The 27035-nt window shown below is 38.3% G+C and overlaps 1 protein-coding gene across 2 annotated transcripts in view; it reads right to left on the reverse strand.

Moving 5' to 3' along the window:
• Positions 1-26634, reverse strand: part of LOC124221185 (uncharacterized) — an 83554-nt gene extending 56920 nt beyond the window's left edge. The window contains exons 1-5 of one of the 2 annotated variants that reach the window (XM_046630946.2): positions 26212-26634; positions 24817-24954; positions 21970-24708; positions 21090-21223; positions 19133-19271 (exon numbers count right to left, since the gene is read on the reverse strand). In XM_046630946.2, the coding sequence (XP_046486902.1) occupies positions 19133-19271; positions 21090-21223; positions 21970-24538 (2842 nt within the window). In that variant the 5' untranslated portion in view covers positions 24539-24708; positions 24817-24954; positions 26212-26634. The remainder of the gene's footprint in view (positions 1-19132; positions 19272-21089; positions 21224-21969; positions 24709-24816; positions 24955-26211) is intronic. The other variant, XM_046630945.2, reaches the window with a different exon arrangement.
• Between the last annotated feature and the right edge of the window lie 401 nt (positions 26635-27035).

Genomic DNA, 27035 nt, shown 5'->3' on the forward strand with positions numbered 1-27035 from the left:
TGTACGTCGTGTGTACGTGTAGCGTATGCATGAATGTATTTGAATTACTCCGTTAAGTCGGTTGGCTTTTTTTGCTCTCTTTCTTGCTTTCCTAAAAACGTTCTTTATTTTGATATTCGGACTTGACACGCAGAGGTAAAATTTGTTAAATTGCCGAGAAGAAATCCGGGAATGTGTAGCAGAGCGTGAATTGTGTAATACATGAATGTGTACTGTACACATGCGCATATTTTACCGAATCGATTGGCGCTGAGCACAGGGAAAATATAAGGAATAAAGATCTAAAGTTATTAAAAAAAAAAAAAGATAAACAGTTTTTGCCCAACAAGGTTTTGTGCGATGAAAGCAAAGAAGGATCTTGGGACCGCCTGTCGTGTGTATAATGTACAGTACAAAATCGAAGGCATACGTAACATAATTATTCGTGGTTATATTTTATGAAATGAACTTTGAAGACAGCATTCCAAATAATATGATACGAAAGTAGATAGGTATGGTTATAGAGGTAGAAGCTAGATGTAAGATATAGATGAAGAAAGAACGACCAGAGATTGCCGGTGGATTTCATTACTACGGCATTGGAACACGAACCGGATCAGTTGCTTGATTAAATTAATTACTAGAGTCGCTTGTTATTAAGCGAGATGTGTATGAATTTAAATTACTCGATATACCGACGTCGGACAAACTCCGGCGTTTAACTTGAGCAAAGTTTATTCTGCTATAATTTGACAAGAGTCAAATGAGCCACGATCCGTACAGTAATTACCCAGTTTCTTGATAAATTAATGTCAGAATCACTGTACTAACTCATCGCACACACACACGTTGATATAATATTCCGATCTGAAATCTGTGTACCAATTTGCCGATTAATCGCATTTACACTACAGTGCGTACCTCATTATTACGCCTATTACATGTTTAGCTAATCGGAGTGTCCAAGTTCATTTCTCTCCGTGTCACAGGTACACTTGGGGACAATGAATCTGAAACGGCTAATTTTGTACACTGGACAGTTACGTTGGCAACACAGAGAAACCTACAGCGCCGTAGTCGGTCAAGCGCGAAACTAACTCAAACTCAATAAATATAACATAACCCATGACCGTCGAATCTAACCTTAGAATACTAGGGATGATGACTCGTTAGATCGACACGTATTCTAAGGTTAGATTCGACGGTCATGGGTTATGTTGTGTTTATTGAGATTGAATTAGTTTCGCGCTCGGCCGACTACGGCGCTGTAGGTTTCTCTGCGTTGCCAACATAACCGTCTGGTGTAAAAAATTAGCCGTCTCAGATTAATTGTCCCCAAGTGTACATACATAAACTGCAGTTCGCACGGCATATACCTTGTACAAATCCGTGAGCTACTACATCGTCGCGGTATGGTGTAATAATAGAATAACCAGAGCGTTGCGACGGACCACCTCCACCTCCTCCTCCTCCTCTCGTCCTCTCGAAGGTTCGAAAACGTCGCAAAGCCGTTATTCTCGGGTCGCCAGGAATGCTCGGCGTGTATGTAAGGCGTATTTTCGCGTCGGTGTGACAGACGCGTGTATTGGTAGGCGCGAAACGGCGCTGAACACGAGCGGTAAAGTTGAAGTTTTCATTGAGCCCCGAGAGTCCTTCCTCTTGTTCGTCTCAACGGTTTTTTAGCCGCGCTTATACATAACCGCCTTTTACGCCGGGTTCTGCTAATCTGCATTTTAATGTTACACGGTGTACGTTATGCCCGCTGCCCGAGCACGTAGGCATAAGTACGCCGCGGCGCACAAGCGTAAGTATTGCACCTCTCGCATGTCAGCAAGGTGAAGCAAGGCCAGGTATGGCGAGACCGAGTCTTTCTGGTCAAGCTCGTCTCGCTTTATGCTACTTTGCAGGGAAACGGTGCGACGGGATTATACGTCGAGCGAACCCTTCGGTATGTCTATTTTTTAAACTCAACCCCTGAGTTGTGAGGATTAATCGGCTCCATCGCCTCAGCCGAAAGTTATGGGAAAATAGAAAGAACCCTTGGAGTAATCTTCGGAAATGTTCTATTACACCGATGATTACGTTGGACAGTGAAAGCAGATATACCGAACAACGTCGCTACAACTGTGTAATAGAAATGAACGACAAGACCATGTCGACAATTTTAGACATGGTTTTATGAATAGAATGGTCAAAATTATGCTCAAACTCTCGTAGTTTTCATCCAATTCTGAGGAATATATATTAGGCTCGTGTTGCTCGCTGACAAGATTCTCTCTAATTTTGTATAAAACCTATTAGAATATGGAGCATTTTATAACTCCGAAAGATAAATAAGGAGAATGAGAAAAAAAAACAATTATTATTACTAGATTGCATTTTTGATATAAGAATGAACATTTTAAAAACCTTTTCTCAAATTGTTGATATCTTGGCTTGTGCTGATCGAATTTGCTTAAAATCATTGTTATTACATAACAGAGACGGTCTTTTATTCATGTTCGCTATAATTGGGATAAATATTTATACAGCTGGAGATATTTTAGACTGTCATTTTTTCTTCAACGCAGATATGTCCTTGAAAGAATACACTGTGGAACTAAGACCGTGAACCTCGTGAGAAATTCTATCGATATGGAATTCATAAATAACATGTGAAGCTCTAATCATACAGAGTTAATTGCTGTAGAGATCGAATGATTTGATGCGCATGCGCGAAAATTCGAGAACAAGAGCAACATTTTTGTGGTTACATACATCGCGGCGATCTGTCATCCGAATATATAAAATGTTGGTTGCCCTGACAAAACAACTTCACTTGTTTTCGAATTTTAGCACATATGCGCATTAAACCATTCGGTAGTCAGCAATTCACTTTGTATATAGAAATAAAATAATGAAAATTATGCGGAAGGACTGACTCAAGTTGTTCGGCTCTCGCAATGCTGCGTAAATGATGCGTCATTTTTGAAATACGTACGTAATAAATTAATTTCCTGCATAAAATTCGAACGCAGGGATTCGGAAGAAAATATCGAGAAACGAAATACGGCTTTGAAAAAGTCGTGAAAAATTGCTCAATTCGAAATTTGTATCCACTTTTGCACGGACCATGAACGTTAACCTTACACTGAATACCTGTCTGTAGTATATCTTGTAAATTTAACACTGCAATATATAATACACAATGTAACAGCGCGTACAACTACAGGCACATCGGAGAAATGGACCAGGACAAGTTCTTGGGTAGGTGTATTTAATGGCGAGAGCAATTTTCGAAAGGTTATAAATCTCTGGGAAATTTCTTCAAGCCCGTAAATCGTTAGGAGCTTCAACAAGTGCGACGCAATACGCAGCTAAGCGGTTCTCAACCTGCCTCGGTGAGTGAAAGTGCGCGCGCCTGCAGATGCTGGGAAGTAGATTCGATTCAAAGTCAGCTATAGCAAGCTTTCAGCAGTACCTAAAAGTACCTTCAACCTCGTGCAAACAGTTCATCTGTGTTCAACGCGATATGCTTGGAAAACTTTTTTTTTTCATCATTTTCTCGTAGGTAGGACGTATGGGTGCGAAAATATTCACACTACCATAAAATGTGTAATACATATATGTACGTTGTGTTATATGCGCGAGACTCTCCTCCAGTCAGATTGTATTTATGAGCTACGTTTTTATGATACACTTTTTGGATATTCTTTAATAATTTGGCGAGTCGTGAAAATCTCCTGTGAATAATTTCAATGTTACCGAGTCTCGCCGTTTGGAAAGTTTATTTTTAGGAAAAAAAAAACAAGCACTTTCCATATTTTATGTACTTTGAACTAGAAAAATTTTCACCGCGATCCTATCCAACCGTAAATGTCATTGACGATATTCATTAACTTATATTTTGACAAAAAACAAAAATAATAAGACGTTCAATTTTATTTAAGTTTCGACTGGAGTTTGAAAGAAGTACGTAGGAGGAACGAAAAAAAAAAAAAAATAACAATAAATATGTAGGTATAGAGTGGCAGCTCTAGAAAAAAAATTGTTTCATTATATTTTTCACTGAAAGCGGTTTTTTAAACAAATAGTCAGCTGAATACGAGTAACAGAACATAATTGCAAAGGAGAGTTCAAAGCTGAGGACTGATTTGTTTTTTGTTGAAACTTTTTTTTTTTTTTTTTTGTACAATCTTTAAAACTACATTTGGAGTTGATTTTGAATACAGTAAAAATAATGGCGCAGGGTGTCCTCTCGCATATACACTGCAAGTTGCGTATAAAATCGCGCAAGCTGTGTGTTACAGAATACATCCAAGCTCGACGGAAAGAGTCGCCCAGTTGACAAGGAAATCCTCATCTATGCGCGCGCGTGTGTTTATGTGTGTGTGTGTGTGTGTAAATAGCCACCTTTCACGGACACGATTTTGGCCTTCAAATTTTTATACTCGCAAATATTTTGCATCTAACAGTTATACAACGGCTGATATCTATGTATACTCAAGTGCGCAAATAAGTTTCGCGAGTATAACGCGTGTACCTAATAATAGATATGCATATATATTATAATTTTAAACTTCGCATCGGCACACGTATATTGCAGTCATCGCAATGGCTATAATCTGATAAATTAGCTATATATGATAGTTATTATACAATCATACCTAATCGTAATGAACATTTACGTATTACCAATTATTTGAAACACATTCGAACAATTTTGGATTATACATGCAACAAAGCTTTATGACGATAAAATGTTTTCAAACAATGCACTATTTTACAATTTCAAATAACCGTCAAATGTAGCTAAGCAGGATTTTTTTAATCGTGAAAAATTCGTCATTGGAAATCTGTGCATAATAGCTATATACAGTTACAACCTGAGTTTGTGATCAAGCACGATGGATCGTAACAATAATTCAAGTAGCAAAGTGATAATTGTCGAGCATTAATTTGGCCCATATAATATGTATAAATGTAGTAGCTGCGGAGAGTCTGCATAAATATAGTCCGAATGCTCGTACCGCGGTCATACTTACAAACGTCTATGGGTTGGTAATGCGCTGTCGCCTAATTACCGCATTACCGACTGCAGTCACGTCCGTACAAGGTGCAGCGGCATTATATACGCATATACTTAACAATCAATAACCGTAATTATGCCACTCCAATCTTTCGCAGTGCTCTATTTAGAGATCTGGCTTCACGTGATATTCGTCAGATCAACGCGTAAACGCATATATAATATATAGCGTTACGACCGTATCCCCGCAGCACGGCTATGGAATGCACGTCGCATGCAGATATATCGACACAGATGTATTTAACAGACATAATATCAACGCGTGTATTCAGGCATGTGGTTACACTTTGCGCCTTGACGTAATGGGTAAATCGAAAAGAAATTATCGCGGTAAGATTTTATAGGTACTAACAACGTGAAGTTGAAGAGGGGATTTGAAAAAGGCTGCAGATGTCGTTTATGTTATTTTATTTTATTTTTTTTAATAAATAACCGCACTTGCAGCCTTTTATAATTGCACTTTTCAATTTTTCCCACACGCGATATCTAATGAGCACATTATACATTCGAAGCCGATCACCTGCGCATTCAATTTAATAATACTCGATGGAGACGTATAATATGTATATAATCTTGAGGTATAAGGTAGAACCGGAAGTATCAAGTACAACGAAATGGTTTTGGTTTCGAGCCTCCGCGAGAATGTGTACAGTCTATGCTTAAGCGAAAAAACGAGGTTCACACTGCAACAAGACCTTCGGTTGATTTGCCCTTGATTCGCAAAATTCCCCCCTTTTCTGTTCCTATTGCGCGAATTCACGCGAAGAAATCGCGCAGTCGATACGACGACGATGATGTAGCTGTACGTGTGCTTACTCGGAGCAACACAATTCTCTGTCGTTTGCACAAGTACGTAGCTGATACGTGTAGACCACCCACACCGGTACCGACCTGTAACGCTTAGAGATACAGCTACGTGCTTTATCTAACTCGGTATGCAATGTATGTGGGTGTGTGTGCGAGTGTACTTTAACAGGCAGGAAAGCCGGAAAGTTCAACAGTTTTGGCATGCTCAAACCGTGGGCAGCAGGAGCTCAGCGAACCGAGCATAGTGCCACTTCCATATATCGTCTGATAGGCATGTGTGTTCAGGCATATTGCGGTATCGACACATTAGCAGCCTTGATCCGTCCGACTTTTTTCATTTTTCCATTTATTTTCGTTTCCGTTGTTTTCATCATTATTTTGTTCGACAATTGTGTGCCAGATATCGACTACCGCGGTCTCTCGATATATCACTACTTGGTATATCACAGTTATGTATAACTGTAGTGTATAGGTTGTATATGTAGTTGCCCGAGTCGGATGGATTGTCCAGCGACCTGGAAATTCTGGAAATCTCAGGGTTTTCTGCATATAATGTGTTACGTGACGATAGCTGGGAAATAGGTCGCGGAAATTTCGAAGGGTATTTATCGTCGGGGTGTACACGTTACTTTAGATACAGGATTCATGAAATTTTTGTAAGTCGTCTGAGACGCGAGGATAGTATGATGAGGAGAATAAACGCATCGTAGATAACATTTTTCGTATTCCATTTCCTTGTGCCTCGAAGAGATTTGCTCTCGCGAATAATCTTCATCATTAATCGGGACCATTTAAGTCGAAGGACAATAATTTCTGACTCTTTCCCGTTCTTTGAATCCACTTATACATCGTGTATGCGAATATCTCCGGACATACAAAAAGCTTGAGCTATATCGTGAGTGGGTGATTGGAAAACTTCTTGTGATTGGACAGTGATTTTATCAACTGAACAAACTCTCGAGTGGAAGTGTATACCGCATGTGTATATGATTGCAGAGTGTGGATGAATTCGGTTTGTCGGTAAAGAGAAGTAGAGCAAAGATGATTGATTTCACTTGGATTGATCGACTTGACCGAGAGAAACGAAAGAACTCGGTATCCGATTGTCTTTACTTAGCAAAACGTGACGTTGTTCGTTTGAAAAATCTCAAGTTCCGGAAATTCCCCGTCCACTTGACTAAGCACTAATAGAACTCTGCGTACTTATATACTTTATACCTACTCGGATGCTGTTATTTTGCTAGTAAGAGACAAGCTCCTTACCGTTTCCTTTCCCCACCCTTCGTTCTCTCCTTTGCTATTTCTCTCCCCCTGTTTTCCTCTACACCATAGGTTTTTCCTTCTCCGCCTCCTTTTTCTACTTCTCCGTTTCTCTCTCTCCCTAACGCGGAACTCTCACAAGCTTCTTACCGGAAGTTGAGAAGGAGAACGTTCTCGCCCCAGTCCCGGTGGCCTGATGCTAGCTTCCGAAGATAACGTTCGTACAACGTGTAGCATACAGCCGTACCCGAGTGATATTTTACAGCTTTCTTTTTTTTTTTTTGTTTAATACACGGCATGTGCATGCAGCAGTGCCCACTTGTCATATCCCCATTTAGCCTTTCAAAACATCGCTGAAATGGTCACTGTACACAATTATACGGTAATTGTGTACACGTGAGAAGCTACGGATGGAATAATTAGCAACAACTAATTACGAAGCAACGAGTGATTGATTGATTATTTGTCTCAGCGTAGATCGACTTTTTATTATAACCGAAGAAATTGACGATGATAGATTCACGTGATTCGATACTTTGTTGCAACTACCAAAGAACTGACTATAGTCGAGTTAATATATCAATTCGCACAACGAAAAAATTTTCGATCGTTATCACGGATCGAGGTACATATATTATTTTCATAATAGTAAATTAATCCTGGAAATTTGTTCCGATTGTGAGGAGAATCGATGGATATTAATTAATGAAAATTCATTCAACCGAATTAATTCAACTTATATATGAAAGATTTAATCGAACTTTATTTTTGGAGATAATATTCAAGTATGAAACGAGTTTCGCGCATTGATATGCAATTAATTAATTGTAAAAAAACCTGTTCGCGTTGTTGATATATCTATATTAATGAAAGGCACCTGATATGCGTAAGGATATATTTCCACGAATTGTGCGAAAGTGGCGTATCATGGGGAGTAGATAGTAGTATTATGGTATATATTACACTTACGTGTATATAAATATATTGTACGACAGATTAAATCCACTCGATAAATAAGTAAGGGTTAATAGAGGGTTGACCATGTGATATATATGTATATGTGTGTTATATACTCACCAGCTAAAAGCATGTTGAATTGGTATTTTAACAGGCAATCCGAAAATACGTTTAACGGATACTATACACATATGTATGCATATATTATACGCATAGGCGAGTGTTTTTTACGTATATGCTGTTGAATATACAGCAATATCTTGTAAGTGCGAAGGTCCTTTGTTTTAACACTGATCAAGACATCCGTTTCATTTCTACGCGAAATTGTTCAAAAAATATATTTATGTATACATATACTGTATTTATTTTATTATTTATATCTCTGGATTGTTTTTTCTTTCTATATCCTTTATTCTGTGTTCTTCTTTCTTTTCGTGTTTTTTTATGTATAACGTGTAACAATTGTAGGGTAAATAATCGTCACCGTGTCTTCGGGCAGATCATGCGTGAAACTTGTAATTTTTTTTTTTCTCGTTATTTTCTTGTCGTTAATCGTCTTGTCTAAGTTTGCGACACGGACGTGTTATCATCGTTATTATTATTATTATTATTATTATTATTATTATTATTAATAATACTTAATGCACCCAAGGTTTATTTATTTCAATCGTTTTCCTCAACGACCGATCGTCACTTCTCCCTGATTTTTGATATGTGCGAGTTCGGCCATAAGGTAATCCGAACAGGAAACCACCCCTTATCTCCTAGTTTTTATCATTTATTTTTACTCTGCTTTTTCTTTATCTCTCTCGATTTGAACGGTACAGCGTTATAACGTGTAATAGACAAGTCTCTTTCTGTAATCGGCTTCTCTCGCCTTTTACTTAACAATTCTCTTTAGATTTCCTTGCAAAGGGATTAAAATTGCCCCTACGCGCGGATTCTGCGATATATACAATATACGGATGTTAATCACATCACAAGACACAGGCATGTCTGCAAATGTACGTAACGGTTATGTTCAATTAAAATTCACTCATTATCAGGTACAGTATAACTCGACGTCCAGGCCAGGAAATTTCAATTGCTTATTAACGCCCGTATTATATATACATAAATATATATTTTGTCTAATTTTTTATTGGTCAGGAAAAATTAACAAGATTCTCGTTAACATTATTATCATAACACCGTGAAATTGGTCGTTTTTTATAATAAAATATTATTCATCGCGTACGTTCGATGCACCGGCTGCTTCGGCTACCGCACATTGAATTTACGCGCATATTACAATATCTCCCGTGTAACGATTTATTTTTTATAAATAGAACTGCAAGCATGTACCAATGATTAATAGCATTATACACGCGTCGATGTTGCTGCACGATCTGTCAACATTACAAGATATATAAATTCCTATGTACGTAATCGTTTATAGTTTTTTCGAATTCAATTCACAAGCAGTTACAGAGACACGTGTGGCATGATATTAATGAATAAGAATTGGAAAAAACGATATACGCTCGAGAAATAAACGCGTAAAAGTCCGCAATGTATATAACGCTTGATTTTCTATCACACAACGTTCACCACCACATCAATCGTCATTCATTATTACATCACTGTCAATTAATGACCGTTGCTGTTTTGTTTCATACAATTGATTATATCTCGTCACAGTTTTTGTTCGTTTATGCACAGCGTGAAAATATCAGGATAAGCAGCTCCTTGCGTGCATCAGGTTTCAACAATAATAACAGAACGGGTATAAAAACAGACGTGTTATCGCAATGCGGAAAAATTTGATAAAAAATAGCGTCAACGGAAGAAAAATAACGAATAACAGCTCCGAAAACCCGTTGAAAACAAAGTTAACGATCAAGTTTAGTTTCTTTTCACGTTTTATATTACGATCAACGTTCTCTTCTTCCGTATAAATTTGCAGCAGGAGGAACGACGCGCCGACACCGTCGACATGCTCTCGAACGTCACGCGCGTAGAAGTGACGTCAATGATAAAGGGTGGAAGAGGGAGCTAGGAAAAGGGTAGGGGTGCCGCCCGGAGTGGGGGTAGATGGTAGTGGAGGGGCGGAGGAGCGGGAAATTTGAAAAACAGAAACACCCCCGGAGGCGGGACGACCGTTTTCCTCGAACCGGGGTGTCCGGGAGCATATCCGAGTATCTCATATACACGTACAGTCCATAATCCGTACGTGTATACAAATAATAAATTGACACAATAATTGACGTAAAATTATAACAATCATCCCCCCTTCCGTACACGTGAAGTTAATTTTGAACTACAAGGCACGAAACGATACGCCTCCATATAACAGTTATATCTGATCGACTATCGATCCGCGATTCGTAAAGCCTGAAATGTCAATTATACATACATGAATATAGAGCAATTTGTACAGCCGGATCAGAGAGATTCCCGGTAAACTTATAATACATCGTTGTGGCGTTGTACTTGTGAAACACTGCGTAGTAGAGAAACCAGCCACGGTTTACATAAGAGTGGTGATGCTAGCGTTGCATACGTACCTAAGTTTATACATATATGTGTTTAATGTATACGTGTGTGTCAGCGCCCAATATATATATATGCATCTTCGCGTCACGGGGAAGTGCTTAAATCCGTATAAAAGAGACTCTCGCGCACGGTCAAACACACACATTTACCCGCCGACCAACCTACGTGATTTTAGACCCGTAGCCGAGATGCGCGCGCATCATATTCAGGGACGTATGTTTCGGAAACGGCAGGGGGCGAAAGGGAGGGTGATATTCAGTAGCGTCGTTTAGGTAAGGGTGCACGGGCTAAAAATTACCCCTCGTAACGCAGCGGCGAAGGAATGTTTTCTTTTTTTCTTCTTTTTCGCAAATTTTTTTTATTTTTTCAAATTCGCGCAGCCTCCGCGTTATGGAACAGTTGGTCGTTGAAAAAGGATCGCGCGTGTTATTCTCTTTGTAGAACAGAATCGTTGCTTTTTATTTACAGGTTATTTGAATTCCGTTTGAAGAGATTGAAGTTCCAACTGCAGTAACTGCTACTGGTATTTTATCGGATTTTTTTTTTGCTACTCAGGTTTAGTTTGCACATTACACTGTTGAACATTTCGTGTTGAATTTCACACACGTTCGGTGAAATATACGCTATTTCTTTTTATGCCAACTCGTATCCGTAAGCATTTGTGCAGTAGAATTTGCATCGATCTTGGTGTAGAGTTCGTGAAAAATGTCGCTTGCTTCGAGTATCATTTCTAATACACTACGAATATTCTCGAACGTTCTCGGTAGGTATAGATAAGCACATACCAGTATCATTCTGCTTTTATTTTTCTTCTTATAAGAATTAAAAAGTGTCTTTTAATCTCACTTGCAATGAGTAATTTTTCTATCAACGTAGTTCTACTGTAGAATTATCGCGCTGTTGAAAAAAAAAAAATATTCTTTTCACGCGAAATACCGCGTAGAAAATGTCGGATAAATCTGTGAAATCTCGCCAATCGAAGTGAAAGCAACTTTTACAGCGAGAAACAGAACAGACTAGAGATTGTCTGGAGTTATTTTTGAAATTATTATAGAACGAATCTTCCTTCGATGCATCAGGTGATTTTCAAACTCAGGTGATAATTTCTTACGCATTTGAACGAGTGCAGGAAGTTGAAATGAACTTTTGTCTTTCATTGCAGACGAATTAATCCACTAGATTATTCGATAAAAACTTTTGACTCGGCTCGGAATATCTTGAAAAAATCAAATTCAAAGTAACAATTCAGAAATAAACGACATCAGTAAGTATCCGAGGGTTTCTTCATCCTCGTATATTATTATCAGGCAAGGTAATAATAATCCGACGATACGTAATATGTATAACATGAAAAGCCCGCAGTCAACGTCACGATTTCCGCGACTCTCACGGGCTTGTTCGCAAACTTTACAACGCCTTGTCACGTGCAAAGATTACGGTACGCATGTAACGAATATACATACGTGTGTGTTTGTGCATAGACGGCTGCCAAACTGTGGAAACATGGATATAACAATTGTCGTGAGCGAGGGTTGGTGGGTGGCTGAAACGCCGGGTGTTTTGTGAGCCATGAGGGCGAGAAGAAAATTAACGCCATGTCGTTTGCATGCGAATTTGTGTTGTGCCACTGGATTGGGGGTCTTAACCATCAGACTCAAACAGGTGTTTGTGGCCGATGGGTAAATATACTCATCGTATACAATCCTACCGACATATGCGCATACGATATGCATAAGGGGAATTCCATGCGAACCCGACCAACGTCCGACCCTCACCATTTCCGATTTGCTTAAAAAAAAAAATTTTGCAATTGTCACGAATCTGAAGCATTACCCTGAATTTTATCAGATTTGTAATTCACCTGTTCAATTGTTTATATGAATATTTGAAGAGATTTTGAATAGGCGCTTTTTTAAAATTCTCAGAAACTCTATCTTTCTTTTCAAAAAATTTCTAAATGGGCCGGTTTTTGTCAATTTTTTTTCTGCACTTTCAATGTTTTTGTTCAACTAAATTCTCTGAACGGTTTGAAAATTCCGGGAAAATTCGCGAAACTTCTATTTTTCACCTAGAACATTTCTAGACGTGTTCTATTTTGGAGCGATTTTTCCCTATTTTTTTGACACAGTCAATTTTTTTTTTTTTTTTTTTTCATCAACTTCGTAATGAAACCGGTCTAGAAATGTTCTAAGTGAAAAATAGAAGTTTCGAGAATTTCCGGGGAATTTACAGACTGCTTCAATAATGTTTTAGTTGATCAGAAAATTGAACGTGGTAAAAAATGGTCCGGTCTTGAAATGTTTGGAAAGTAAAATACAGTTATTGAGAACTTTGAAAAAAATCCTTCTCAAAATTATTCTAATTATCTATAAATAATTAACGAGTTGAATAAAACTCGGGAAAAAATTCAGGGTACCGTTTCAGATTCGGACCAATTGCAGAAAAAAATTTGAACAAAATCCGAAATGGTGCGGATCAGAAGTTGGTTGCGATCGCATGGAATTCCCGATATTTGGAACTCTAGCACTCGGATACGCTATTTGGTGGCGATATTTAACATCTGAGCGAGTAGACTATCTACTTGTTTATATGCAAATTTATAAATTTTTTGCGATGAAAGTTTCATGTTTTATTTAAAAATTACAAAACAAAATGTTCTTTTATAAAAATACACTTGTCGACATTTGTTTGAGTGCATAATTTCACCGTTGGGTGAAATTTCTTAAGCCACCCCTCTGCCAGAGACCCCAATATACTTGTATATATATATGCATGAGTAATGGCAGAAACTACGGTTATATTATTGGGGATGCAGTTCCTGTCACCTGCAGCGAGACTTGCCTTGTCAATGTTGAGGAACGTTACTTGTCCAATAAAAAAAAAAAAAAGAAGTAAATTATAGTTTGAAAAATAATTACAGGTCTTTTCTTTCTATTGTAACTTACAATTTAATCATGTACTATACGCATGTAATTAATTTTTTGATCTATCAATTGTTTTTCTTTAGATATTTAGTACTTATTGCTCACGGTATAAAAACATAATCTTCATACATTTTTTTTGTGAAAAATTCTGGCCTCTTCAAATGTGAAATCCATTTTTGGATAAACTTACAGAAACAGTAAGAAGAAGTTGCTATTTTCAAAGCTTCACCGAGCAAAAAAATTATTTCAATGTTCCTATCGAGAAGATGAGAATTTTTCAATGAAATCACATCCGCCTAAATGTTTCGTCCGATATTAAATGAAAATCTGGGGTCCGTAAGAAAATGTTCCCAGATTTTGTGACGGAATTACCAAAATAGTTATTTTGTCTTGGGAAATCTGCAAAAAAAAAAAAAAAAAACTGTGTTCTCTTGTTGGAAATCTGTGCGAAAATGACGAACCTCAAATTTCTAAACATCAGAGCTCTTCGCATAAAAAAACCATCACAGGTTAACGATAATATACTTTTTTTTTCAACGAATGTACGTACTCGAAATCTGAGAGGCAAAAATTTTATGAAAAAATGAATCGAACGTACTTCTTGTGATTGGTCAAACCTGGAGGTCTGAAATTTGTGTGATATTCATATCTCGGTAGACGTGTTAACCACACGTCTCAAATTGCAGCTAATTCTAAATTTTGGCAACCCGATCGCTAACCTATAATTGGCCGAATCGCCCCTACGTATTTCGATCCTCGAATATGAATTCTGTTGAAAAATTTCATACGTTCGAAGATCAGGTCGAACCGTGAAAGCAGGTTTTTCTATTGCCCACGTAACTCGACGCGCGACGCTGAAAGCAGACCGTCGAAGTCCAAAAGCTATGCACACACACACACTCTACGTTTGCGAAGTATGGCGTCGCGACGCGTGCTTACGTGTTACGTGCGTGCGTCATCGCCAAATCTCGGTACAGGCACGTTAGCAATCTGCCGCCTCGACGATTCTTGCACGCTGATATAATTATACGCTGCCTGAGTCCTCGAAAAATTTTCCCGAGGATACATCGTACACTGACAATGAGAGCAATTTTTAGTTTCGATTACCGCTCAGTCCTTAACTATTTTCATTTTTTACCACAATCGAATAATATAGTTCCAGGTAGAAAATGAAAATTAGTTTTCTAGCTGTTACCGGAAAGTCTGGTATCCGTTACTATTCTTTCTCGTTACAATCACTGTTACTATATTCTCTTGTAACTGTTGCGAAAATTTAATGCTTGCGCGACGATAAATTGACGTTAAAGCCTTGTTTGACTAAAAAAGTAGAGCAAACCGAAGAAACTGATTTTGCGTTACAATTAACAAAAAATAATCTACAATAGCGTAAAATAATTGCATGTACCTCGTTTTTCGTAATTCCAACAATATTCAAACAGTTTTTTTAACGATACCTGTTACACTGAATTTTTCTGGTTACTGTAACAAATGAAATTTTTCTCTGTTTTCATTTTGAGTCTTCGGATTTCTTCTCGACTCTTCGTCCGATTGCAATGTAATGCAAAAAACATCAGTTTGATACTTTGAAATCGATATGGTGAGAGAAAAACTTAATCCTGCAAACATTTTTCTTTTACTAACCCTTGAGGGAATGTCAAATCGTATCATTTAACAATTTTTTCAACTCCTGAGTAACGAGATCGTTTCAAGTTTTGGGAAATGATACACCGAGTAAGAGTATAATTCTTACAGTTACTCTTATAGCTAAATTTTTACAGGTAACTATTTAGTATAATTATACTACGTTTTCTGATTATTGTAACAATAAATCTCTGTTTTAATCTTTTACTGTTTTCAGACCAGTAAGGTCTTAACATAAATTTGTCGCAGCAGTTACAAAGAAAATATAGTACAAGTGACCGTAATGAAACAAAATAGTAACACATATCTACTAGACATTCTGGTATGATAGCAATGACACTTATTTTCATTTTGTATCTCCGGACCTCTGTATCTTTCGGTTATAGTAAAAAATTGAATTAGCAGGACCGCGTGTAAAGAACAACTAAGAATTTCTATCGCTGTATAGTTTAAAATTGTGTTTCCCTGGTCATTAAGATAAGTTCGAAAACACTATAAATAGACTTGCTGCTGGTTCTCACTCGGTTCGAGATTACGACAAATGCATTGCCTGTCCGAATCCCGTATATTTTTCTAATATGCATTTGTTATCTATTTTCCGAACTTTTCGTATCACAATGTCAAGTCAAGCGCGATCGTAAATCCTACATCATTTCCCGAAGTTGAAAAGTTATCTTATCGTCGTGAAAAAGAAGAGAGTGCAAAATACGCATCGCTGAATTAGTTGGTACGTAAAACCTGAAGCTTCGACATATCCTTAATCTTACAGATATATTTTCCATACAATACATCTACATTTCACCTTTTTACGCGTATGTTTACCAAATCGTGAATGTCTTCTTTGTGGACAAAGTTTTGCACGTTACTTGGGAACTTCTAAATCAGTAGTATATAGGCATAGCAATTTTAAACCAGGGTTTACGATTAGATGCAAAGATTGAACCCTTTAGTGGGTATGGATGTGGCCCTGCAGAATTGTCAATGTCAGCTACAAAGTTTAGCCGACTCGCACATTCTAAGTTGATAACACGTGAAAAAGGCGGACGTATTGTGTTACTGTATAACAGCGATAACAGGTTTCTATAAAAGTATTATTGCATTACAATGCGACGTCGTGTAGTTATCGTTACCAGTTATTGCTCAATGGGATTGTTTCTACTTTTCCTTTATTTTTATTTTTTTGCTACTCCTTATCGTTAGTTATGAGGTTTAGCTATTGCGTTATAAAATATGGATATCATATACGAATTCTGCGAACTAACGCAGTTTCTACTGGACAAAGAACAGCTGCTAGAAGGAGACAGAGAGGCGAAGAGAGAGAGAGAGAGAGACGTATAATGTGTATTTTAAAATATACGAGCATACCGCGATAAAATAATGAGATTTCGCAAAAAACCGTCAAAATTAAAGTGTCAAATGCTAAAAGGACATTAATTTTTAATTACGTTATTTTAATACGTGATCAGCGTAAATAACAACTGATGGACCATTTTAACATGTATCGATCACGATCAGAAGTTCAGATATTACATTTACACCGGTTTTTTTTTTAAGTAAAAATATTGATCGAAAAGTGGAATCCCCGATTCAAAAAAAAAAAATTAACCACCCCTAATTCGGTTACTACTCAATTTTGCTATTTTCGAAGCCCCCATTTTATAAGATCTAAAAAAATGTCGTAAGGCTTAGTGAATTTATGTTAAAATTTTTAAGCTCTTGACGAAAATGGAATTTCCATTACGGCAAGATGTGTAATTTTTGGAAATAATAATTAGAAGAAAAATTAATGTTGGGAATGATTTTTGACGTAGAAATGAAGAAAAAAACGCTTTAAGTAACGTGGGTTGAAAAAGAGCATATTTAAGGAATTATAAAGTAAAGAATATGTTGTGACATCAAATATTGATCAAAGTGAGGTTTGTCATGTTGCTGTAATGATACATTTTAAGAAAAAGGTGTTATTTTGCAACTTTACGGTTAGCTGAAATTTAATATGCCGTTAATACAGCATCGACAAATTCAGATTTTGTAAATTCAACTTTTGATTTGTGGATTGTGTCTAAAATACAAAAATTCTGGAGAAAATATAAATTCTCGACTTTCGATCATGGTGAAATCCTCGTTGAATGCCCCTGATATAATTTCCATGAATTTGAATACATTACACCTACTTTTTTGTTTCACCCTCGAACAGATTATAAGGGTATCTGCGGTTAATTATTTCCAGCAATTAGTTAGCGACCATTCGACCACAGGGCACAAATCGCCATAAATTACTTTGGACGTAGGTTAATCGTGTATTTTTCCAGTCAATTCGGTTACAGAGAACGTGCAGAAAAGTAGGTGAAAAAAATTGCATTATAATTCAAAATTCACGTTAATCGGACGTATCTTATCATCTCGTTTATTATAAGGACGGGTTTATAGATATGAGTATTTCTAAAGTAAATAAACAATTTGATGAATATTTGCCAGTTGCTGAAAAAAAAAGAAAAGCAAAAGAAAAAAGAAAAAATAATAGAATGTTTCAGACATTCATCGGCAGCTCTAAACTGTTTATTTTTTCCTGTCCGATCCATCTATTATCAATCAATCGACCCCTTTATTGATATAAATACAATAATAAGACGATGTGAATAGAGAGCGCTCTTTTCTCGCACTTTGAGGAACAAAGCTTGTTTGTTGTCGAATCTGGCATTGACCCATATATTGCGGACCGTACCAGTATATAAAATAAAAATCGGTCATAGAAATTGATTATTCAATTTATGGGGAATTATGCGATTACTTTGGATGAAAGATATTCACCGCACGAGGACAAAATTTATCGTTACTGTGAAACGACTCGGTAATTTCACATCACTACATTTTTTTTGCTTTTTTGTAATCGTCATACCTATACATATGATGAAAATACGACTATCGTTACGACTTCCACGGTTGCTGTATAAATATTATAATTTAAAAGAACAGAAAGGTAGAAAAAATGACGTCTAATGCTTGACGAAATCAATTTATGGACGAGTTCAGGCTTCATTGGTGACACAGTTATTAGTCGAGCTCGATTTATTTAAACACTCTTTTTCTGACGTAGGAAAAAAATTGACAAATTTTGAAAATTTATGCGAAAACAGCTCGAATACGAAAAAGTTTTGATAGGTATTATAAAATTGTAGAATTTTCGGAATAGCTGAAGAACATGAATCATCCAGTTTCAAGCAATTACTATAGTTTATTTTTCCGGCATAAACGAATTTTCTGCAAATCACAGCCTGGAAACAAAATATGTTAAGCGCATTCATGACCCAAGTTATGAATACTAAACTTGGATCGCCGTTATACATTATTTATAAAAGATTTGCAAAGGATTTGTTTACAAGGAAGATCAAAAGTAGCTATCCAATCTACTGGAACCGCAGGCCAAAAAAATATTGTGGACACTTTTGTAGTTTATCAAAGAATCGCACCACATCGCGATTGAATTACAGACTTGCCAATTATCAAACTTTCTTTAACTGAAAATTGATACCGTTCCCAATCAATTTACCTCGATAACTTTAGTTTTTGGGTATAATTCCATTGTTCCGAGGCTATTTCGAACATCGTTACACATTTGGTAAATCGTTAAGCTACTAGATCGATGCGATAGACTCGGATCGATGATCGAGAGCGGTTGCCTCTTTCCGAGCAATCGTCATTGTCCTTTTATTATCGCGGTAATTACTCTCCGCGCATTGAAGGCAACCGGAGCGCGTATTATGACGTAGGTACAAGCAGAACTGTATATACCCAATGGTAATGATACAAAGAGTTCAACGGTGCTCAAATTGCGAAAACAAAGACCAAAGCAGAGCTAAAGCCGATCACGAAAGCGGACGGGGTTCGTTCGTTTGCTTCGGGTCGGCTTTGCGCGGGGCTTCTTTTAGTCCGTTTAATTTATTTATTTTTTTCATTGACTCACCGTGCTGATGGGGGGCTGAAAACGCGGAGTGTCTTCTCGGCGACATTGGCGGATGGGGTGGACCTTGACTTCCCGGTGGTTGCATCGACGACAGGGCTCCCAGGGGAGTGTAAGATTTGCACGGTTGTTCGGGCTTCGGCTGAAAACGAACGGGGTGGAGGGATTCACCGCGGAATCAATTATATTACCCTCGAAATAACATTAAACAGTGCATCGTATCGTCAAGGTGAATATTGACTTAACCCTTTGAGTCACACGTTATTGTGCCGAGCTATACAAGATAGTATTCTGTGGTGTTTGAGGTCATTTATTACGAATCTGAATTAAGTTTTTAAAAATTCAAAAAAGCGGATCAAATATGGCGGACAAAAATTGCAAATTCAATCGAATCTGGTCAAGTATCTCTGTGCAGTGGTTTTCGGGGTCTTTGATGACAAATCTGAAATCAAATGTCAAAGATTCAAGATGCTAGATCCGATATGGCAGACAAAAATTTCGAATCCGGAGAAAAAAGTGTGCCCAGGGGCTTTTGGGGTCGCTGATTGGATTCGACGTACTCGGTTTTCAAAATTTAATTTCAGATTCGTAATAAGCAGCCCCAAAAACTTGTAACTTACGTAAAGCTTGTATATCTGTAGAAGGGTAACTGTCTCGGAACTGAATTATTCCTTCAATTTTTACCAATTTTTTCCGAACAATTTTTTCTTAATAGTAATAATTATTTACATTACATCGCAATAATTATTCTCGAGTATTGAAAACCTATGAGTATGCTATAAGAGATAGCAAAAAACCACAAAGAAATATGTCGAAAAGTTCTCTAAATATACAAAAAATGTATATAAAATAAGAGGTAAGAATACTTATCACTATGACTCAAAGGGTTAAATTATTCTTTACATTGTAAATATAATTGACAAACAATCATTGTAATTCGAAAATCGAGGATCGATGTTCAACTGAAAGCTTTCGTCTGGAATTACTGTACTTTCTGTTTTTGTATTTTCAAAGAGATCGACTTAGCTTAGGAATATAATATAATAATCAAGCGGAATCCCTGATCCTACAGAAACCAATTCTACGGAGTGAATGTTCTACTGAAAATATCCAACAGAAATATTCTACAGAATCCAGTCCTCTAGAAATTAATTTTGGCGGGAGAAGACCGTTTCTAAAGAAACCATTTCTACGGAGTAAATTTCTGCAGAAGTTGAAGCCTAACTTATTCTCGTGTTTGGGGAGTGATACGGATGACGCTGAAGCAAGCAGCCAAACTTAGCATTTTGTGGAGATATAAAAATGCAGTTCAGTTTTATACTCATAATTCTATAAAAGTATTGGGGGTTCAAGGTATTTAAAAAATTTTGAATTTCGGATTTCATTACCTTATTCGAATGAACATTAGAACGTTTGGTTGCTAATTCTCGCTGCTAGTTTCAGTATCGTGTGTCACAGTTATCTTTCGCGTTTTTATCCAAGGATTGTTTGTTCTGGTTTTACATACACCTGACTTATTCTAACCTTTAAAGTGCCACAAATGACTTAAAAACAGTTTCTGGAGGAATAGTTCTGAACTTGTTGAATAATTTTGCCGTAGAAACGCATTCTGTAGAAACTGTCCTTTCCCGCGCCATTTCATTCATTACTGTAGGACTGGATTCTGTGTGATTTCAGTAGAAAAGAAATTGTAGTATATTTTCTATAGAGAACTGGTTTCTGTAGGATTGGTTCTTTCCCATTGAAGAAGCAGGTGTAATATAATAAAAAGAACGACGGTGACACACGATATGCGTTTACTTGCGTCTTTTCGATTCAGATCACAACACAATTTAGATCATTTTGCAATTTCTACCATTAAACAGGAATCTATATGACTAGTAACAAATTTAATGAAATTCAGGGTTTTATTGTTTGGTTTTTTCGCAGACCACTGAAAAAACGCTGATTTTATACTCACATGCTCATGAATCTCTGTTGCGACCGCGGTTGCCGCGGTCTGCGTATGACTCGTCGAACTAATGCGGTATTGCATACCGGCGATGCTGCAGAATTCTTCGCGGTGTGTAGACCTTGTCTGGTTAACGTAGACGCCTTGAAAATCCGAAGAAATAAATATTTCCACATGTTAACGAATGCAGTTCGCGCGGTGACATTTGAGAGGCATTTTTTCGTAAGTACGAATGGAGGCCTCGTTGTAATCTGGTATTTTTGATTTATTGATATGTATACTGGAGTTTCCAAAACAGCGACACAATCCAATTGACGGGATTATTGAAAAATGTTCGAAAAGGGGTAGGAGAAAAACTCTGATAGTCAAGTTTCACAAAACCCTTAATTTCTTGGGAAATATTTACATTTTTTAAAGACTGCCACGAAGTCTGTGGAACCACGTATATGGTATCCGATAAAAAAAAGTCAACATACAAAAAAAACAGTGGATTTTAAAAAAACCGAGAGGGTAGATTGGTATATAATACATGCCATGCTGTGCTTTACCGTTAATCGATTCTTTCGAATTTTCGAAGGCGTTTAAAAAACAAGCAGAATAATGTTTGAAATAATTTGAATCTGAAAGAGGAAATATTTCTCAATACCCAGTTCTTGATTCTTAATTAATCAATGGGATTAGGAAGTCCAATTCACACGTTGAAACGGAGATTTTCGTTCACAGCGGTGGTGGCAAACGCGAATATACCTAATCAGCAGTACAGGTATGCACCGAATCCGAAATACAGCGTGTAAAAATGTAAGCGACGATGTTAATCGGGTGGAAAAGTAAGTATCGCTAGTAATCAAAAGTGCGTGACGCTCTGATTACCAGATAATTATTCCTTTACCTGTGATGGTAACGTCGGTGTCCTGGTTAACGATGACGACTTTTTTCGGCTGCTTGATAACGTCTTCCGTGTCTGATTGCGAGCCCTGGCGTGACTTTTGTTTCTCCGCCTCTGAGTCGCTCTGCTTCCGCCTCCTGACCACCTCGACTTCCGAATCGCTCGAAGAGTCGCTCGTCGTCGAATCCCTGCAGTGATACTTCTCGTCGGAATAAGACGCGGCCAGTATCGCCGAGGCGTTCAGGCTGGCCATACGTTTGCAGACGACCATGTCCTTAAGGTCCATCACTTCCTCGTTCTTCTTTCGTCTTTTCGTCACCTTCTTCTTACTCGACTCCAAGTTCTTCCGCTCGTCCGTGGCGCGTTGGTGCTCATCGTCGGATGACGAGGACGACGAAGAACTTTCCATCATATCCCAGTGTTTGCCGCGTAATCCGGGTACGTTCCTCAGCTTCCGCTTCGGGGATATTTCTTCGACCCTCGCTGGCTTTGTTTCAACCTTTTTCGCCGGAGTTGAATCCTTCTCCGTTCCTTCCTCCTTGTCCTTATCTTCCTTCGCTTTTTTCGGCTGTTTCTCCTTATCCGGTTTAGGCTTGCAGTATCCACCTAGATAAACACCCCCCGTTTCGTTCTCGTACAGACAATGAACTTTCGCCAAGGCATTCAGCGACGCCACTCGGTGACGCTTCGGTCCTGTCCAAAATCCGAACAATCTCATTCTCCGCACGCGTTCCGAGGAGGCGTCTGACGAAGGGCTCTTTCGGTCTCGGTCCTTCTTCGAATTGCGGTTTTTGCTCTTCGCGTTGCCCGCCTGACCCTTCGCCTGGTTTTCGTCTTCCTCCTCCTCTTCGTCATCGTCGTCGTCATCCCCGTCGTGATCGTCGTTCTCTTCGCCACCGGATGACGCGGATATGGATGACTCGTCCCTGTCGTCGGTTTCGAGTTTCAAATCGACTCTGAGCGACTGCAGATCGTCGCAGTTGTTCTCATCTTTTGACTGGCTGAGAATGAACTTTTCTGAACCGTTTTGTTCGACTGCTTTCGACTGTTTCAAGAGATCCTCCAGCGTTACTTCTTCCGAAGTGTCAGATTTCCGGTCCGAGTTGTCCGATAAGCGTAAGTTCTCAACCTTTGCGCACTTCTTCGATACTTTCGGCTTGGCCACTTTCGTTTTGCAGCTTATACTTTTCCCAGACTTTTTATTACCCTCCAAAGTTTTGTTCCAAGATTTGTAATCTCCGACCTCGTTGGTGTCGACCACCTCTCTTTTTATATCTTTCGAGTCGAGTTCAGGTTCCGGCGTATTTTCGAACTGCGAATCATCCTTGTTGACAGGGCAGTGCTGCAACAAGTTCTTCACGTTATCCGACTGCGTAGCTGAATTGGCGCTCTTCTTCTTACCGACCATTTTTTCCGCCATCTTTATCATTTTCTCTTCCTTTTTCGTCGAAGAAGTTACGTTTGTTTTTATGTACTTTCGCGGTGCCATCTTTGATTTCATCTGTTTAGCCAACTGCGGCCCCTTTTTGTTTACTTTAGTCTTCGTCGCAGCTGATAGTGGAGGTGGTGACTTTTTCTTTGACTTTTTCGCCACCTTGGCGACTTCCGGTTCACGCAGATCCACATTTTTTGAGTCTTCCATACTCAAACTTTTGACTAGCTTCAATTTAGTTTGTATCAATTTTTTCGATACCGGTGCCCGAGACGCTATTTTTTTAACAAGAATTGTTTTCTTCACCGCGGGCTTTTTGCGCGGCTGTTTCACCTTTGCTTCTTTCTTTCCTTTCGCATTCGGGGATGATTTTTTACCCCCGTTTTCTTTTTCGGGCGATTTCTTCTTCTCACTTTTTTTACCCGCCTTTGAATCTCTCGTCTTTTTTTCATCCGCCTTGCTCGTTTTCTTTTTCGTCGCCACGAAAGGTTCGCAAATCTCTAAATTCTCTTCTGCCGCAGCAGTTTCCTCCACGCGTTGAACAGTCTTCCCCGATTCTTCGGCTGGCGGTTTCTTTTTTTCCGTAGATCCAACCTTGATAATCGTCTCATCCTTTTCCTCGTCAGTTTTCTCCTCGATTTTTTCCAATTTTTCGTGCCTCTTCTCGTGGTCTTTGCTCTGCTTTTTCTTATCCTCGTTCTTCTCCAATTTCTTCTTACTTAATTCTTCAGGCTTTTTGCTCACCTCTTCGATGATCTTGTCCACCGTACCGTTACGCCTATCTAGTTCCAACTTATCGTTGGTTATCCTCTTCCGCTGATCATCGACCTTATCCATCTTCTTTCTATCGTCAAATTTCTCCGCCTTGTTTTTCCTATCCTCGATTTTTTCTGACTTCCTCTTATCATCCGGCGACTTCTCCACCGCCTTTTTCTTCAGATCGTCAGACTTATCGGACTTCTTCGTCGAAGCCTGGAGCATCGCCGTCGCCTCGGCGCGTTTCCCCTTTTTTTCATCCGTCTTCTTGTCCCTTTTCGGTGGGTCGGAGGTCAGTTTCTCCGGGGATGCTCGTCGTTTTTTAGCGGCAGCAGGCGTCGCGGCGCCCTTGCGCGCTGTTACCGCCTTCTTCTGTGGCTTCATCGTACCAATTTTTGATTTCTTCTTCACATTTTAACCGCCACCCCTAGGGTTAAACCTTCCACGATGTATTTACTCGATCGTGCATCATTCTCGATCAGTGAATCATCATATTCGGCTTACGTTCGATATTCCTATGTTCCAAGTCCTGATCGATAGGGAATACGAAATATCTGCAACAGTAACAGAACAGCGCATCCGCGGTCTTTTATTTGTTTCAATTACTTAGGCATTCTTGTACCGCAACCGCGGTTTTATTTTAGCCTAGGTAACGTGATTACCTCCGAAATCTATTCTGATCAAATATAGAAACTGACGGGTACGTTGTGCATCGATGTTTCTTTGTTTCTTCTACGCGTGCTTAATGCTTTATGTATACATATGCATATTTTCGCCTCGTAATAACACTGCGGACTGGACTGTGGATAGTAATATAACTGACAGTTAATTGCTGCTTGCACTCATCAGACATAATAGCAATTGTCGGACGTCCCGTTTCAGAATTTATTTACGTTTTTATGGATTACTAAATTATTCCGTCGTTGAAGAGGAAAAAATATTTTTTTTTTTATACCGCAAAAATGACTTAAAACTCAGTGTGCAAAAAAGGAATTGTTAGAAACAATTTCTACGTGCAGTTCCAGCTGAAGATTTGACTGTAGCAATGCGATATTACCAAACAATGTTTTTTTCTGTTCAAGTTCGTCAACTATGCGTACAAATATTTTCTCCAAATTGATTTTAAAATTTTGTTACGTATTACGTTAAAAAAACCGTTGCATCGTGTCGAATGTAATCGTATAGGCACGTATCGCATTTCAGACAGATGGTTCAGCACGTTGCGCGCAAGATATTTTGAATCACATCGAACCTTGGTGCGGATGCGTGCGAGATTTAACCTTGTACACGAGGTTTTATCCTTGTTACATGCATGTAAATTTAATAAAATAGCGGGTTACATATACAGCAAAAGATCGAAAGTGAGAGAACATTGAGTGGTGAGAATTTTGTCCCCAGATATTTTTTACATTTAAATAGACATTTTAAAACTCCGTTATGTCACGTAGGCCGATTAGAGGCAACTAATAGGTAAGCATGTATACATCCCATTTTCGATTGACCTTAGGTCTTTTTTATCCTCGAGTATTTCAGTCGGAAGGTGGTGCCGGTATTTTTAACATTTCTTTATATCATTTCTTTTTTATTCGTGATGATTTTGATGAAAAGGTACGCAATAAAGCACTTTGACAATGAGGGAAACTACGAAGTCGCGAAGAGGCGGAGGGAGGGGGGAGCGGGGAGGGATGATGAAAATGAAGCGAGGATTGTGGGTAATAACAGTAGTAAGTTTAATAACAATGATAATAACAACAAACAAAACCCTTCTCGGGGTGTCCGTAAATGGCTACAAGTGGCCGAAGGGGAGAGAAGAGAACACCACCACTGCAATCGATGATATTTTTCACACCTGGTACTCCGTACGTTAAATGGGTAAAATAAAACTGGTAAACGTGATTCAATTATATCGTTCGTATATGCCTTACGTATGCTTTGGCTTTGTTACATTCATTTTCTAACACTCCCTTCGTGTTATATGTACATTTACAGGAAAACAGGGAAACTCGGCCTACATAACGCAGGCCAACGATGTTTGACAGAAAAATGAGATTGTTTACCTCTGGCAAGAAGGCCCTGAGCTGCCACTTGCCCTGCGAATAGGTTTCTTTCTTTTCTTTGTTTTTTTTTTTTTGTCTTTTTTTGGTCGTTTGTTTTTGTTTCTTTCGTTATTTAAATGTGTGTATATATATTTACTTGAATTTGTTTTTTGTTTTTTTTTTTTAATTGATTTCTTTTGGTTTATTTTTTTTATTTTTTTTTTTTTTTAAATCACGATTCTTACGAGGACGAGCACGCGTTTGATCCTATTTTAATGTTATAAATACGCACGCGATCACTAAACGTATTATTTATCGATAATTTGAACCGTCAATTTTGAGGGCATTACGTGAATATCTCATATTCAATATACCGATCCTCGAATCACTCGACGTCCCTGCCCTTTTCCCGTAGCCTCGTCGGCCATCTTATTCCTGGTGCATCTCGTTCGGCCCTCTAACCGACGTAGCGAGTTTCATCAAACTCGACGGCCCCTGCTCAACCGATAACGTCCGTGTGGATAGCTTGGACGCAATTGAATTAGCCACTTAATATGATATTTGAGGATCGCTTTTGCGCTAGCTGTTGTTTATTTTTATACTCTGCCCTGACTTTGCCGTTTATCTCAAGAATAAGTTGAGGAAGAAAGAGATAGAGAAAGAAAAAAATAATACATTGTAATTACGCAACAAGGCTCGCTTGAAAAATATTCGGAATGTTTGAAACACCTTATTCTCATCGTTCGTGAAATTTAACTTCTTGATCATTATATCTTATTGCCAGTTCATTAGCACAGATATCTTTCGGAATGAGTTTTGATAATTCGAAACAATCGCAATCTGAA

This window comes from Neodiprion pinetum, chromosome 6 (genome assembly GCF_021155775.2).
Source record: "Neodiprion pinetum isolate iyNeoPine1 chromosome 6, iyNeoPine1.2, whole genome shotgun sequence".
Classification (NCBI taxonomy): Eukaryota; Metazoa; Arthropoda; class Insecta; order Hymenoptera; family Diprionidae; genus Neodiprion; species Neodiprion pinetum.